The sequence below is a fragment of the Apium graveolens genome, chromosome 10 (genome assembly GCF_009905375.1).
Source record: "Apium graveolens cultivar Ventura chromosome 10, ASM990537v1, whole genome shotgun sequence".
NCBI lineage: Eukaryota > Viridiplantae > Streptophyta > Magnoliopsida > Apiales > Apiaceae > Apium > Apium graveolens.
The window spans coordinates 166,554,031-166,569,921 of NC_133656.1; the positions used below are offsets into that span (position 1 = coordinate 166,554,031).

The 15,891-nt window shown below is 35.1% G+C and overlaps 2 protein-coding genes across 2 annotated transcripts; one reads left to right on the forward strand and one right to left on the reverse strand.

Moving 5' to 3' along the window:
• Positions 1–309: 309 nt before the first annotated feature.
• On the forward strand, positions 310–5,962 carry LOC141692380 (tropinone reductase homolog At5g06060). Its single transcript, XM_074497193.1, has 5 exons — positions 310–558; positions 1,120–1,327; positions 4,527–4,743; positions 4,837–4,943; positions 5,571–5,962. The coding sequence occupies exons 1-5, from the start codon at positions 446–448 to the stop codon at positions 5,754–5,756; spliced, it is 831 nt and encodes a 276-aa protein (XP_074353294.1). The 5' UTR covers positions 310–445; the 3' UTR covers positions 5,757–5,962.
• Positions 5,963–6,570: 608 nt separating this feature from the next.
• LOC141693068 (putative methyltransferase PMT11) lies at positions 6,571–15,540 on the reverse strand. The gene is made up of 9 exons (XM_074498070.1): positions 14,802–15,540; positions 14,114–14,263; positions 13,758–14,028; positions 12,960–13,070; positions 11,728–11,887; positions 8,644–8,901; positions 8,213–8,335; positions 7,491–7,568; positions 6,571–7,200 (listed from the first exon to the last, which is right to left on the reverse strand). Exons 1-9 carry the CDS (start codon positions 15,462–15,464, stop codon positions 6,993–6,995), a joined length of 2,022 nt encoding a protein of 673 aa, XP_074354171.1. The 5' UTR covers positions 15,465–15,540; the 3' UTR covers positions 6,571–6,992.
• Between the last annotated feature and the right edge of the window lie 351 nt (positions 15,541–15,891).

Below are 15,891 nucleotides of genomic sequence, written 5' to 3' on the forward strand. Positions count from 1 at the left end.
TCAAACATGAAAGTAATGACAGCGCAACTTTGGTTGTTAGAAAGTCCAGTCCACGCCAGAATGGGCAGGGCAGGTCCATTTCGTGCCATCTCTACGGGCTTTAGTGTTTTAATTTAATGGGCTTCTTGTTGGAAATTAGATGTAGCTTAGAAAAAATTGGACAAATGATACATTTTGATGTTTACGAGATAATGGGCTCAGATACATGTTCTTGGCCTATCATTAGTTCATAACCACCAAACTTGATTCAAACTAGTCCGTGTTAAAATGGATTACACGTGTATATACACATGTACGTGGACAAGTGAGGATATTGTTGTTTAACTTTAACATATCTTTAAGGTCTTCAGCCGTCAGAGAGAGAGAAACATATCATCAACAAATGTTACAAAAAGTAGTTTAGATAGGCCCCACTGTGATAGCTCTAAAAATCACAGCGGCATCAATGGCAAACATAGATGATAGCAGCACCACGTCCACCACCCCAGTTGCACGAAAATCGAGATGGTCTCTTACCGGAATGACTGCTCTTGTCACCGGCGGCACTCGCGGTATCGGGTCAGTCAATCGTTTTTATCAATCTCTCTATTGTTTCATATTAAATGTGCGGACTTGAACTTTAGTAACTGAGTACTGTTAACATCGAAATTTTATTCATTTATCGAGATTATTATAAATGAAGATGTTTTAATTTAATGTATGCAACCAATAATTATTATTTTATTTGATGAGATTATTCATTTATCAAATTCGACTGTTGTTAATTTAGTAATGTTGTGTTTAGTTGCGGAAAATGGAATGGAATGAGTAATAAAATTTACGAGAAACAACAAAATTTGGAGTGAAGTTTTGAAAAAAATATATGAGAAAGTGCAAATTTGTTATGATGGAACTTTTGAAGAAAATAGGTATGAGTAGCATTACTTGTCAATTGTCATCTCAAAATGGGGTGTTTGAACTGTAGTTTAGGTTGTTAAGAATGAAACGTAGGAAAGAACTAAAAATGTGAACAATCACATGTATGATAGTTGAAATTTCCTTCCATTCCCTCCATTTCCATTCATCCCAACCAAACACAACATGAGAGTTATATATTTATATGTTTGTTGTTTAGTATAGGCATGCGGTGGTAGAGGAATTAGCGGAGCTAGGTGCATCTGTTTACACATGTTCAAGAAATGAGCAAGAGCTGAACCAACGCTTGGAAGAATGGAAAGTCAAAGGGTTTGATGTTACTGGATCTGTTTGTGATGCTTCTTTTGGGACCCAACGAGAGGAGCTCTTTCAAAGGGTTTCTTCTTGTTTCGGTGGCAAGCTTCATATACTTGTATGACCTTTCTCCCCACTGTGTTTGCTTCTGATGGTATATCTAAACTATGTTATTGTTTCTAATATATATAAATGGTGTTATGAACTTTAAGGAGGAATTTTCTTTGATGATTGAATAGTGCATCAGGCTAATTCTCAATTTGGATATGATTTGCAGTATTGGTTGGATAAATGTTAATTCATTGATTTGGTCACATTTCTTGATCAAATGCTCTTTCCATCCTTTGCATTTTACTGTCCCCTTCTGGTTGTGTTAGCACTTAGCATATGTTAAGTGGTACTATTTAACATGAATTTTTATTGTGTGTGTAGTTTTTTGTTTGGAATGAAAATTACCTCCGGTATCATTGTTTTCATTAAGACCCCTGAAAACTTACGAACATACTGTAAAAATGCAAACATACTTGAAAACAGTATGAACTAAAGTATGCATGCAATGAATTCATGACACTAATCTAGCGGATAGTCGGATAAATCACAAATAAGCATGTGTTCCAAATTCTATAACCACCCCTCCAAACCCCACGCCTAATGAGGCAGCTCTCAAACTTTATTCTAATATGTTCTTTTTGCAAGAAATCCCGTCAGGGGTCATGTTCTCGGCAAGATATAACGTCACATACACTCTAATCTGTTTATCCCATGCCATTGGTGGTTAGCCTCTGCTCTTCACCCCATAAAGTGAACCACTCTCTGATATCCTCATTGGTGTCATCTTTCTCATGTGGACATGGTCAAACTACTGAAATCTTCCCTCTTAATTTATGTGACTCTTAAGTTTGCCTGATAGATCTCATTCAGTATTCTGTCTAGCACAGTACATTCACAAATCCACCGTCACATCTTCATTTCCACGGTGTCTATCTTTTGCTCACATGTTAAATACCCATATCTTAAAATATGCTTAGAAGGTTAATGACCGGTTATTTGTAGAGTAGTGATTATTACTTTCTGCAAATACATTTTTCTTATTATGTTATCTACTGTGTTGATATATGTATATATTTTTTAATTACTAGTTCTAGTTGATGAACAAGATGGAAAAGGTTTAGGCTCCTTTTCATTTGAAGAAATGAAATGAATTTTGACTAAAATGAAAATTTTCTTTTCTGGTATTAAACTAGAATTCAATCCCATCAATTTACAGTTGATGGCTCATTCCTATATTCTACTCGTATCCATCAGATAATATCACACTCAGTTTTTTCACTTTCATCATTCTCCTCCATTTTTTATAGTTTTTCATCTCTTCATTCTAACCAAACAGAGTGTTAATTTTTGAGTTCAACAACTTTGTATCAGATTACATGATAGTCATTTGTTCAAGTATTAAGCACCTGTGAGATTATATAATAGCCACTTTTCATCAATTAGTCCTCGATATCAGCTTCGTGAGTGCTAAATTACTTTGTATGGCAGTACTTGGTCCCTTTTGTCAAAGGACTTATTATGTAGCAGTGGTAAAATGCAAAAATCTGTATATTTGGTAAAGAATGCAGTGTAAGAGATAGTTGTCTGTAATTCCTAATTTCCAGAACAGAATACAGTAACAGTTATTGCTTGACATTCAGTTTTTCATTTTTAGTTTTATCAAAGAACTAATGAGACAAAAACCGCATGCAGCAATGATAAACTCTTATAATGCGGTTTTAGTTCTGGTCCTTGATCTTTCTCATTTCATGTATGAAGATGTTTTGCTAATTTCTATCTAAACAGGCTAGGGCGCTCTAGGTTATTAACTATTTTCGATGGGACAAACAAATTGATGGCAACAATTAAATTTTCTAATTTAGTTTTAGCTTGATAGTAGGTGTCACGGGGTCAGATTTTCAACCCTGAATTTTCTGATCTGTGCGGCCTACTCAATCACCCTAACGCCCAAGTAGTCAGCCTTCTCGAGAGGTTGTCGCCAGCAACCCCAACAATCCAAACACAGCGGATATAACCAAAACCCACGCACAGCAAAGATCCAATCGTGTGTGCAAGTTTGTCTAATTACCAAGTAAATGTAGAGACACAACAGATTTACAAGTCTGAATGCTCAACCTTTTATTGACCAACAGTATAAAATACAACCCCAAAATATGATTACAGACTTTGCCTACTGCATAACATATAATACAAGTGCATAATACAATATGAACTTGTACAGAATGATACTTAGATTACATTCAGGAAATGCCTATCTATATATAATAGAGCCAAACTGCTCACACTTCCCACACGGCCCCAACTGTCGGCGGTTACAAGCAGTTCCAGAATTTGAATGCCTTCAAATTCGAATTTTCCCACCAAGTCCTTTGAACCCCAACTGCAAGGTAGTTACTCGGCAACCCACTTGTGCATATCCCAGCAAATATACACATATATTTCACATATATAAATCAGCCCCCATCTGCCACACATGTGCCTACGTTTTTTGACTTGCCCCTTAGTCATTTTTGTACTTCAAGTTAGCTCCTGACTCACTGTTGCCCACACATAAATCAGCCAACCAATTTTTATCTTGAGTCGCCATAGCGCTCAATCTGAGTCGCCGCCTGGCGACTAGTCCATGTCGCCGCCTGGTGCCTTCTCAGTATCGCCGCCTGGCGACTAGTCCGTGTCGCCGCCTAGTGACGCTTGGTCCCAATTTCACTTGGCTGCCTAGCGAATCACAACCCAGATTTCTTATCCAGCCTAAGGGTCTTACAGTAGGCTTGTTACCAATTATTTTCTTGTTGTGTCTCGAGTTGAAGCATGTTTCTCTCGAATGGTCACTCTAGGGCTATGTTACTCGAACTCTTCATTTTACCTTTGAGCACCCGTGTCGGACACTCGACACTTGGACATGGACATCCCGACTCGAACACTTATTTTAGGCAAAAGAACATGTATATTTTTCAAAAACTTGCGGTGTCTGTTACTTGGACACATGTCCATATCTAACACTTCTAGCCGAGTCCGAGTAACATAGCTCTAGGGTATTCCCTAGTTTTTTGTATCTTTTTAGTCTTTAATGCAATTTTCTATTATTTAGTAAAAAAAATAATGTTAGAAAATTATACTACTATATATGTTGTTTGACATAACTTGGTTAAAGGGCAGATGATGACACTTCATAAATTAAACACGGAATTAAATTCTTGGCTGTAATCTATGATATTTTTTTCTCCTGGATCGTCTAGACTGACTAACTTGTATTTCCTCCTTTACAGATAAACAATGTTGGCACAAATATCAGGAAGGCAACTGCTGATTACACTGCTGACGAATATTCAAAGATCATGGCTACCAATTTGGAATCTTCGTACCATGCTTGCCAACTTGCTTATCCTTTATTGAAAGCATCAGGATCTGGAAGTCTAGTGTTCATTTCTTCAGTAGCCGGTTTGGTGCACATAGGTTCTGGGTCCATCTATGGGGCAACTAAAGGTAATTCTTTTAACTAATGGTATTTTTCTTTGGAAGACTCTAAAGTTCGTGGTTCAAGTTCATGTCTCTCTGGTTCTCCATGTTCTGTCACAGGTGCCATCAATCAGCTTACAAAGAATCTGGCTTGTGAATGGGCGAAGGATAATATTCGTACTAATTGTGTTGCACCATGGTACATCAAAACATCACTTGTAGAGCATGTAATATTCTCTTACCCTTCTGGTTAATTTTACTTCAGAACCGTTGCTATTCGGTGGGAAACCAACTCTTTATACTCCCAAATTTGAGTATGTAGATCCCAATATTTCTATCTTGCCGTATACAGATGTTTTTCAGATTACGAGCTATGCTTGGAGCCTCTTAAGCTTATGTTCTTTTTTGACGGTTTACAATGAGATTTGGATAATTAGACATTAGTGAATTTAGTTATTATTTGTTTGCAAATTTTGTTTGTGAAGTTATAGTCAGGTCCTTTTCAACTTAAGGTATCACAAGCCTTTTTGAACACGCGACAGTGACCACGCACTCACACACACACACACAGCTCGGCCTCTCAGGGAGGGATTTGTAATTTGTACAAAAGACACCAAGTTAAAGGTGTAGTTAGACTTGACCCCAGCCTTTGCGAGAAGTTAACAACCATGCTTAACCATTAGACCAACATATGGTGGGTGCGACGGTTTATATTGAGTTTTTTACTCATCCAACAAATTCTTAGAAGTCAGAATTTTAGAGAAAGATGGTACAGTAATACTTAATAAGGTACAGAAGCAGGTAATTGCAAATAGACTTCTACACTGGACTTACAATGCCATTTGTCTTTGCAGTTACTGGAGAATAAAGAGTTCTTAGACCGTGTGGTATCCAGAACCCCTCTTCGCCGCCCTGGGGAATCAGAAGAGGTGTCATCCTTGGTGGCATACCTTTGCCTGCCTGCCGCTTCTTACATCACCGGCCAGATTATTGCAGTTGACGGAGGGTTCAGTGTCAACGCTTTCGAGCGTGTTATATGATGCTTCATATAGAGGCACTCTGTTGAACTTAGTTGCTTCGAGTTGATAGTGAATTTGTATTATTCTGACCATCATCTTTAGATGGCATCACTTCTTATGAAATGGTAACAGCTTGAAATGATATTTTTCTTATTGCAAGATCCGAGTGGATTTGTCCTGCTAGAGACTAATCTCTAGTCAGTTCTTATTCAGACTTATTTTTCTTATTGCAAGATCTGGTATATCTCATTTCTAGACAAGATTATCACTTGCTGAACTTGTGAACTCTTTCATCATATTTTGTCTGTGGTTGGTATGTCAAATTTAGTTTGTTATTTTATCGTGTCAGTTCGGGTAATGAGCTGTATACTCTGCCAAGCATACCACTATCCTGATTATATTCTCAAAATCAACACAGATGTTAACAGGGGTTAAAAAAGCAAGGGTCTTGTTTCACACAATCAATTGTTGGCAAATCATTTGTCCGAAACTTTTCGCTGAAAATTATGTGCAAATAGAGTAATGTAACACATTCACATCAATTGCCATCAGGACCCGTAAGACAAAAACAACACATATTAGTTAGTAATAAACAATCCAAGTTTATTTCCAAATTATTTAATAATTTGTATACAAAAAAATCTTTTTCCTCTAGAAAATAAATAAATACATGGACAAGTTTAATAGTATTTAACAAGGGAAATGAATTGGAGACGGATAACTTTCATACCAGGTATACAAAATTTAAGTTCTTGCAAAATAAAATCCTTGCAAAAAATCACAACTATAGAAAAGTCAGAAGTGCACCACATCAACACTGAGAAATTGTTGGCAATCAAATAATGAATTTTATGATTAATTTACAATCAACAGTTGAAAAATATTTGAATTCATCCACAGTTCAACATAAATTTATAATGTTACAAGATTATAAGGGTGTCTACTGTCTACTCTTATAAAGTAAAAAGATATCATCAAAATTTTATAATGGTAAAGTCAATTTAATTTACCATTCTGTGCTAATCTATGTGCCTATTACTAATATGTTACAAGCTAGGTGGTGGTAAAAAAGAATCAGGGAGTTGTGCACAGACAGGAGAGGTTTCTTATTTCTATAGTGTTCTTCAGCACGTTGCAGCAGGATTATGAGATCTCATAGACCTGATCATCCACTTGTCAGAAACATAAGAGGTATTCTACATCTCTTCCCATCACAGGTCAAAAATTATATTTGTGTGGGAAACCAATTTCATCTGATTATTTCTTTAACATGCGTTTTTTACCAACCATGATCCTATAACTTTCATAAGGACCCTCGTATGTGTCCCGCACAGCCACACCCCAACCCACAGTGCGCCCTATTTCTTGAAGTTCATCCATAAGTGAGAGCGAATCCCGGATATATACTCGTCCTCCAGGTCTTAGAATTCGGTCCATCTCTAACATGATGCTAGATATGTTGCATCTGTTTAGGAGGAAAACAAGCAGATAAAGTTTGATGTGATATACATAAAGCTTGGGGTTGCTGCTGCCACATAATGACTATTCAAAGATCGTGACATCCTAAATTAGGATCTTCAATGAATGTTCTAGAGGTTTGGACGCCCATGGTTTCCAGTTACATATTTATATGCAGCATGTACAAGGTCTTAGTTCATACTTCATAGCCATGGTATTACTGATAAAATACTATAAAATAAACTTTTATTATAAAAGTAATAAATTTCCTTGGAACGTTACAAAGATGAAAAATACCTTTTTCTTTCAATAGAGAAGAGGCCAGCTGCATGCAAGAAGTCGTAGGTTCTTGGGTATGTATCAAAAGGCTCACACCTGGAAGTTTTGTAAATTCAATTAATCTTCAAGGAATTATTGTCAAACCATGTAGACCAAGTCCAAGAGAAGCCTTAAAACATATCCTAAATCAAAATTTAGGGCAATTGATAAAAATAAGAGCTCCAACAGTGTCCTAAACATGCCTTATCTTTCAAGTGCCTTATTTTTAGGGCAACACAATACATGCCCTATTTCATTTCTACCAATAAAAAAATTGTTTCCCTCTTTTTTTTACACATCTCTCTCCTCTCATCTTTACTTTTCCCTCCAATTTTATTTCAAATATATTATTATTTTAATAATAAGGCATAACTACAAGGCAAATTGTTGGAATTGATATATCATATTAATGTCCTAAATTACTAGGACACCATGTTTTATTATATTTATAAGGCATATATTAGGACATTGTTGGACTTGCTCTAAAGAGCAACATGCAGCTTATAAGGGAAGAAAGACTTTAAAGAGTGCATGAGTCAAGGAAAACAGTATTTCTCTCTAGGAGGCATTTGATATGGTATCTTAAAAGACTTCGAGTACTATAACGAATATTTTCCGCTGAGAAATCATAAAACTTATAATGTAAAGTTTATGCAACAATAATTTTAAACATTACAGCAGAGTATATAGCACAGCTGTACCAGTCATGCATAACTCCCAGAAGTCCACGATCATAAATAACAGGCAAGGTGTTAGGCCCGCTAACAGGAACAACGTTCATAACCCAGCAATCCAAGTTATTTTCTATCAATGCTGCAGCAAATCTGCCACAAGCAAATAAATGGTGATAAATAAAATGTTCTGTTCTAAATGGAAATTCAAAACTAAGATATTTTCATCTAGGTTTAGCTCACACCTTACTATAATCACAGATTACTAATATTTCCAGTTGTATACTTTTGAAACCATATATTTTGAATTAAACTTGAATTAATAATGAGTCGAGCTGGCTTTTTAATGTGAAAGCAGAGGGACTTTGAATGTGAATTACAAGATACATTCTCATCTATAGACCTAACACCCAACTGGCATGCTTAAATAAGAAAACATAAGTCGGAAGCAAGTATGATACCCTCCATAACCAGCTTTCATGTCGAGCACGTTTCTAAGTTTGAAGTTTTTCCAGTGTAAACCACGGACATTGCTTGCAATTGTCTCATTCCAGTAGTTGAATTCAGCCTTAAAGAGCTCCTTTCTAGATAAGTAGGCATCAATATGTATACTCCGAAGCCTGTCAGGAGGATCATACAACCGTGCAGGCCATTTGGTAACCTTAGTTCCATATCCAGTTTCAGGTAGTCGACTAATACAGGCCTTCAAATCAACGTACCTAAATTAACCGTGTGGGCACTATAATTGAGTAAGTAAATCCTTAACTCCTTTGCACATAAATTGAATAAAAGGTGTTTCAAGGTCAACAAGAAGATTTCCCAACTCAATTTAATATACTGGTACAAAATGACACCTGTGTAACGTTTAGGGCATAAAGAAAAAATAGCAGGCATAACCAAGAGTGTTATCACTTATCAAATATCGGGATCATGCATATTGAATATATGATAAAAAGTTTGCCACAGAAATATTAAACCTTTCGTTGTATTTATTTTGGAAATTATAACCTCAGAACAACTATTTTTTGCCAAAATTTGAAGCTTCAGAGAACTTGTCACATTAAGAATAATACACATAAATCTTGTTCTACATTAAGTTTCTTTAAACCAGCTTAAATTACAATTCATTTATTAAGTTTCTGAGCTTTATCACAGATTACCATATGATAAAAAGAGGTCTATGCACATCAGTCCATATTAAATGTGATATTTTGGACACAATCATATTTTAACCTTTTGTGAGCCTAAGAACATTATATAGCAAAACTAATAGTTCAAAGGGTTCTAAAAATTCCCGAGTAGACCAATTCATATGAACCTCTATGTCTTCTACTTATTTGATTTTGTCCAAGTACCACCTACATCTGATTTTTCTTCTAGAATTTAGAAAAATGATTATTAAATATTATTAAGAAAATGTGAAATTATTTTTTTAAGCAAATATAATCATCCATCATTCGAAATAATTATGGATATATTAATTTATTATCAGGTAGATATAATTTAATAAATTATTAATATTACGTCATGTTCTCTTGGTCACTTTTGAACAATTGCTGAGGCAGAATCCAGAACAAAAAAAGAAAGTCATGCAGAAAATACTCAAAGGAATTAGCACAAACATCTTTTATGTTATGTTAGAGATATAAAAAACTAACCACTATACTGGAAGAAAAATGCTTACCTAATGGTCAAACAAAGCTTCACAACTTTTATAGCTGGAATCTTTGAAATTCATTTTTCAGTGAGAAGATAAGAAAATTAACCAGAGTGTCTTATTTGAAGAAACATGTTATTTAACTAGAATTTCATATTTGATAAATCTCACAACGGAGATTGGTGAATTATTCTGATTTTGAACTTCCAATATACTTTGTAAATTAGCGTACACAGATTTGTCATTTGTGCACTGTTAGATTTGGATTTGGATCTGTGTAGCCTGGTAAACCTCAGGGAAGGAGCCAGAAATTGGAGTTTGGGGTGGCAAAATTTTTGTTCGGAGTAACTAATATATATATTTTTAATTTATTATATATTAAATAAATTTATATGAATATTATTTTTTAACAATTTCAATGTATAAATACACTTGAATTCGTTTATCTAAATTCTTAACTATTGTAAACATCATTAATTTTATACTAAATTTATAAAATTTATATATTTTGAGGGGGAGAAAATAAAAAAAAAAATACTAAATATATGAATATGTAATTTTTTTTCTCGTAAATTTTAATAGTAATTTCATGATTCTACATGAGCTTGGGGTGGCAGCCGCAGCCGCACCCGCCGGCCACCTCTTGCCTCCGTCAGCGGTAAACCTTTATATGTTTATGTCGTGCAGTTATAGCGTGAGTGCGTGACTTGTAAATTCAATTAGTACTAAGTTACCTTAACCATCTACCAATTATTAGAACCCTTAAATCAAGAAGATCAGGTGTCTTAGCAAGCAAAAGGCGATCAGGTGAAAGAGGTGAGCCATGTCCCAGACTTAAATGGTTGACAGACAGCAAAATGAAGGCCAGAGTATGGCATTGTATTGATATAATTTTGATATTTTCTCTAACTTACATATATGCACACTGCATAATGCATGTTATGTAAAAGTCCAGGCTCTAACTTAATGAAAAATAGGATTATTATCACAGAAACGTCTTTCTATAAGAAGGCAAGCAAACTCAGTTAACTTCACAGTTGATCAAGCCCGGAACCTGGCTTGTTTTGCTTTTAGCACTCTACAATCAATCACTACTTTCTTCAGCCCTTTCATGCAACAGAAAGAGGGTTTATTCCATACAAGGTTGGATACATTAATTTTTCTAATCTTAAGATGACTCAAAGTTTCAATGTTTCAAAAAGTAGGATAACATATCGGAAGCAGGCTAGTAGTAAGCTATGAAACAAAAACCTGGTAAGCTATAAAACAAAAACTAATAAAGTAATAGACTTTGTTTACAGCTCATTTGAGATCATAAAAATCATAAACGTTTCCAAAACATAACTAAATTTCCCTATCTCCATTAATAATTCTTACTGATAAGATTAGTTAACAGATAAAATTAAGGTATATTGAATTTATATTGGTGACGAATGAGCTCAGAAGAGTATATAGCGTAAAGGTTGGACAAATATCTAGAACATATCCTATATTCATATCTATCCATAGAAGGTCTAGCTAATATAATTTTTAGGATTTTATTCTTATACATGATACTTGTTGAATGCATCTCAGTTACGCTGACTATGCATTGGTGCTGAATGAGTTCAGAAGAATGCATAGAGGAAATGTTGAACCAAAATCTAGAAACATATCTGATATTCATAAACTATCTACAAAAGGCCTAGCCAATATATAAATATTTTATGATTTATCTCATAATAAAATTGCCACTTGACTGTAGTCTAATCAATTTCTGAGGAAGCAGGGCTTGTCCCTTTACTAGGAAATGTGAAATGCTTCTTCGAAAGGAAGAAAGAAAACGTTATTATGAAATATAGAATCGATTTGATAATATATGCTATATTCAAGATGGGAGAAACTTTACCAAACATTATCTGGATCATCATCAGGTTCGCACAATGCTGGCTGTGAACCTTGCTGGCGGCTTATATAACAGCTGTTGTCAACAGGCTTCTGCCATATTGCAATATATCCCTTCTTCTTCACAAGTTTCCAGCAAAGTCGAGTAGTGAGGTTAATCATTTCTGCGAAATTCAAATGAATATGATGTATAAATATTTTCAATTGTTTTGCATAGTCACACTGGAAATGACACTCGATGTATTATTATATAAAAGTTGTCAAAAGCAAAAAAGGTAGTATTTAAACATTTAGAAAGAGAACAGTATTTGCAGAGCTGTGACTTCTGTTTTTAGGTATTTTCCTCTACTAGTGCTAAAAGTGCATCCAAATTGTTCATAAAACTAAATGTTTAACAGGCATTAGATCTTAAATAAGGGCCAGGTTGCAGATTCTTTAATGTCACCACAGGGTATTTCATATCAGTCTTTGTATCAATGACCCTCAACCCCCCCCCCTCCCCCCTCAAACAACCAATATTTTATTGTCTTAACAACTATACTTTCATAATTATAACTAAATCTTGACAACATTTTATCATTTTTATGAGCTTGAGTTCATCATCCATTTCCTATCCCTACTAAGTTGTATTTACTCTATATTTACCTGCAATCCATAACAAAGTCAAATAAGCAACAGTTCACTGTCCCTCCACCGCAACAATATTCGCTTACCTATGAACTAAATCAGATTATCGTTTTCTTCTAAGACTCAAGAGAACAACTCTAAATGATATCTGGAATACCTGTAATGGGTCAACATTAATTTGAAAAATAAATTTCCAATCAATAAAAATATTGAGGTCACACTAAAATGAAATTACAATTTCTTGGACCATGACTAGTAATATATTTCCATCAGTAGGCATTTCGAATTTAAGGTTTTATTATAAAACATGTGCACAATGTAAAATTAGTAATAATATAGGATTAAGTACATAAAACAGAAAGACTGGCAGAATTGAGAAAAGACATGGCACCCCTGCTATAACTTCCGTATCTACATTAGAGAATGTCATTCCCTACCCTATTCCTTGAAGCAAAGTTTGGTTCTTCATACATGTTCTCACATTTCCATTTAGAAATTGGGCCCCATTGGGCTTAACTTAAATATCAGAAATAAGTACTTTTTACAGAAAAAGTATGTATAACATAAAAATTCAAATCATTTGTCAAAAAAGACTTCAGGCGGTATTACCTTCCCACTGTTCTTCTAGTGCTGGTTCATGCTTATAAACAGGTTGTGCTGCCCAAACAAAATGCCCTCCTCCCCGAAGCAATCTGTTAATCTCTAGTAGCAAGATTCCATCTGTATCATAACAAATAAATAGAAGTGGTTTATGTTGACTGAAAAACAAAATAATTATAAGTTCTTACTAATATGCAGTACCTGGACAATTAGAAGTATAGATGGTATTAGTAGGTCATGTATTATAGAGCGCATTCAAAGACCAAACTTGAAAATATCAGAATTTGTATGTCCTTCACTATTAAGTGAAAGCTTAGTAGATATAACAAATTGGCTCGTATCCTAAGCAGTGCAAGTTGGCATCTTATTCAGACATCGGTTCTAGTTTTGATCTTCTATCTTACACACATATGAAGTTCATAGCTTATATATCGATTCTACAAATACTTATTATCGTGACTGCTGCCCGAGATGGTATGAAAAAGAGAACTCTTAAAAATATTCGTGTTTATGCAATGCGTAAAGGGTGAAAAATGTTTTCCTTCTCAATTGTGTTTGTGGGAATCAGAATAATATCTAGTATGAGGATATTTGCGACATGAAAATCAGCCCTTAGCACGGATCATATTTAATTTGAAATCATTCTATTTTAACTATATAAAGCATACTAGGTACTCTAATTGATTTTTACTTGTGATTTGCACAAGCGCAGACAATTTTGTAAGTATGCGGCAGCAATTGAATTGACAATAGCTATCAGCCATTTAACTTTTTCTATGGAAACGCGAGATTGAGAAGCATGCATACCATCACGAGTCCAATTAATTCTACACCTTGAGCAATGTATTAGGTCAAAAGCCTGACTTGGATATAACAAACGCCGTGTTGCAAAAGCAGCTACCATTGCAGGAACACCACGCTCTAATGCGAATTGTATCTGGTTTTCATGAACATCTTTTGGAGCTACAGACATAGTGAGAACATCCCGTGACAATAAATAAGCACCGAAACTTGCAACACCACATCCAACATCTAGAGCAACCCGTGTATGATCCCCAAAGGTGATATCAGGAACCATCTAAACATTGAAAAACACAAGTTGAGAACCATAAGAAACAACTACTGAACTCAAATTCTAAAAAGCTAAATTTGAAAAGCTTAACCTTTAAAATCTGATCCAGGTATTGATCAGCCCCATGTATAAATTGTGTCCCACCACCTGGAAACTTAAACTTGTTTTTGTCTACTAAAATCCAGTTCTGACCGCCTTTATCTTCAGCCAAACGTGCATGAGGAACATTGCTAAACCATACCTAAATTTCAATAATCAATCGTATAAAGCAGCAACATTTAAAATTTATAACAGTTATCCCAAACAACTTTTCATTGCATTGACAACAGTCGTTCATGCACAATTAAGAGAAACAGCCTTGCCTACTTAGCGTAGATCATAAGACAGTAATTCAACAATATATACAAGCAGTTCTACATCAATCACAAAGCAAATAAGTACAACTGAAGAGAATCCACTAACTCATCTAGACAGAGAATGCACTAACTCATTTCGACTTCTCAGCCAGGGAACAGGAGCTAATCTTATAACCTCTAGGAGGAATAACTAATCAATCCAAACTCCTATCTGGACAATGCCATTAATTGAAAAAAAATTAATGCTTTGATACGTGATCGTAGTCATATAGAAAAGGGAACACCTCGTGCACTTATCACAATTAAAAACGTACACTTGTCACATGTAATAAAAACGTGTTTCGAAAAATGAGTCATTTATCAGGTAATAACCTATCTACATTCAATTATACAACCAAAACAAAGGGAATTAAGACCAAGTACCTCGTCTCGACTTGTCGGCCAGGGAATCGGAGTGGTATAACCAATAGGCGTTGGAACTATACAACTCAAACTCTTCTCCGGACAATGCCTCTCAAACTTCTCCCCATTCTTCGTCGATTTCAACCTTCTAATCACCTCCACATTATCCAAACACGGTATATACTCACTCATACTCCTATCACACAATTTCAACCTCTTAACCCTAATCTTACCACCAAAAACCCTAACCTCACTCTCATTCCTACTCCTACTCCAATCATCCACAAGCTCCGGATCAATCTCACCGACACTAAACTCATCTTGCATCGCTCCGGTCTCATCCAACACTCCCATCCTCTCCACCTCCGCCATTTTTTCCGCCGTAGACGGCGGAAAAGCATCCAAAAGCGGCGGTATTGGAGCTAGGGTTTGCGAATTCGACGTGTCATTTACGATCGTGGAGAGATCAAAGACTTTCTTAAGATTTGGAGAGAGAATCACTTTTGAAGGAGAGAGGAGAGATTGAGTAGTTAAAAAAATTAGGTTTTGATCACCATTGTTTTGTGACCAGTGTTTACCTAAGTAAAAAAAGGTTAGTGAAATGAAAATGATTACACCTGTTTTGAGACATGCGTGTGATTTTAATAGATCTACGCCATTGTTAACTGCCTTCATCTTCTGCATGTATACATAAATGTTGGTTTGTTTTAGCAGAGTGTGTAAACTAAACGTGTTTGTTTGTTTTGATGGTGTGACATTGATGGAGGAGGAGGAGATGACGTGGAAAAGATATTTATGATGTGTTTCTTTAGTGTATATGGTAGTATACATAGCGGGAAACTCGATCATTTCTTATATCTAGGATCTGGAGTTCTGGACTTCCTCGCTTTTTCCGGCTGTATTCTACAATTTTTTTTAAACCTGAATATAATCTATATTTTGACTCGTATATAATTTTTAACTTTAATTTGACCTAGTAGACTATTCATTTTTAGGTTTGGTATCCATATTAGATTTATAAAATATTCATATATTTATTATGACTCATTTTAATTATAGAAACTTTGCAATACAATTATAAATATGAATTGTATTATTTATGGTAAGTTTT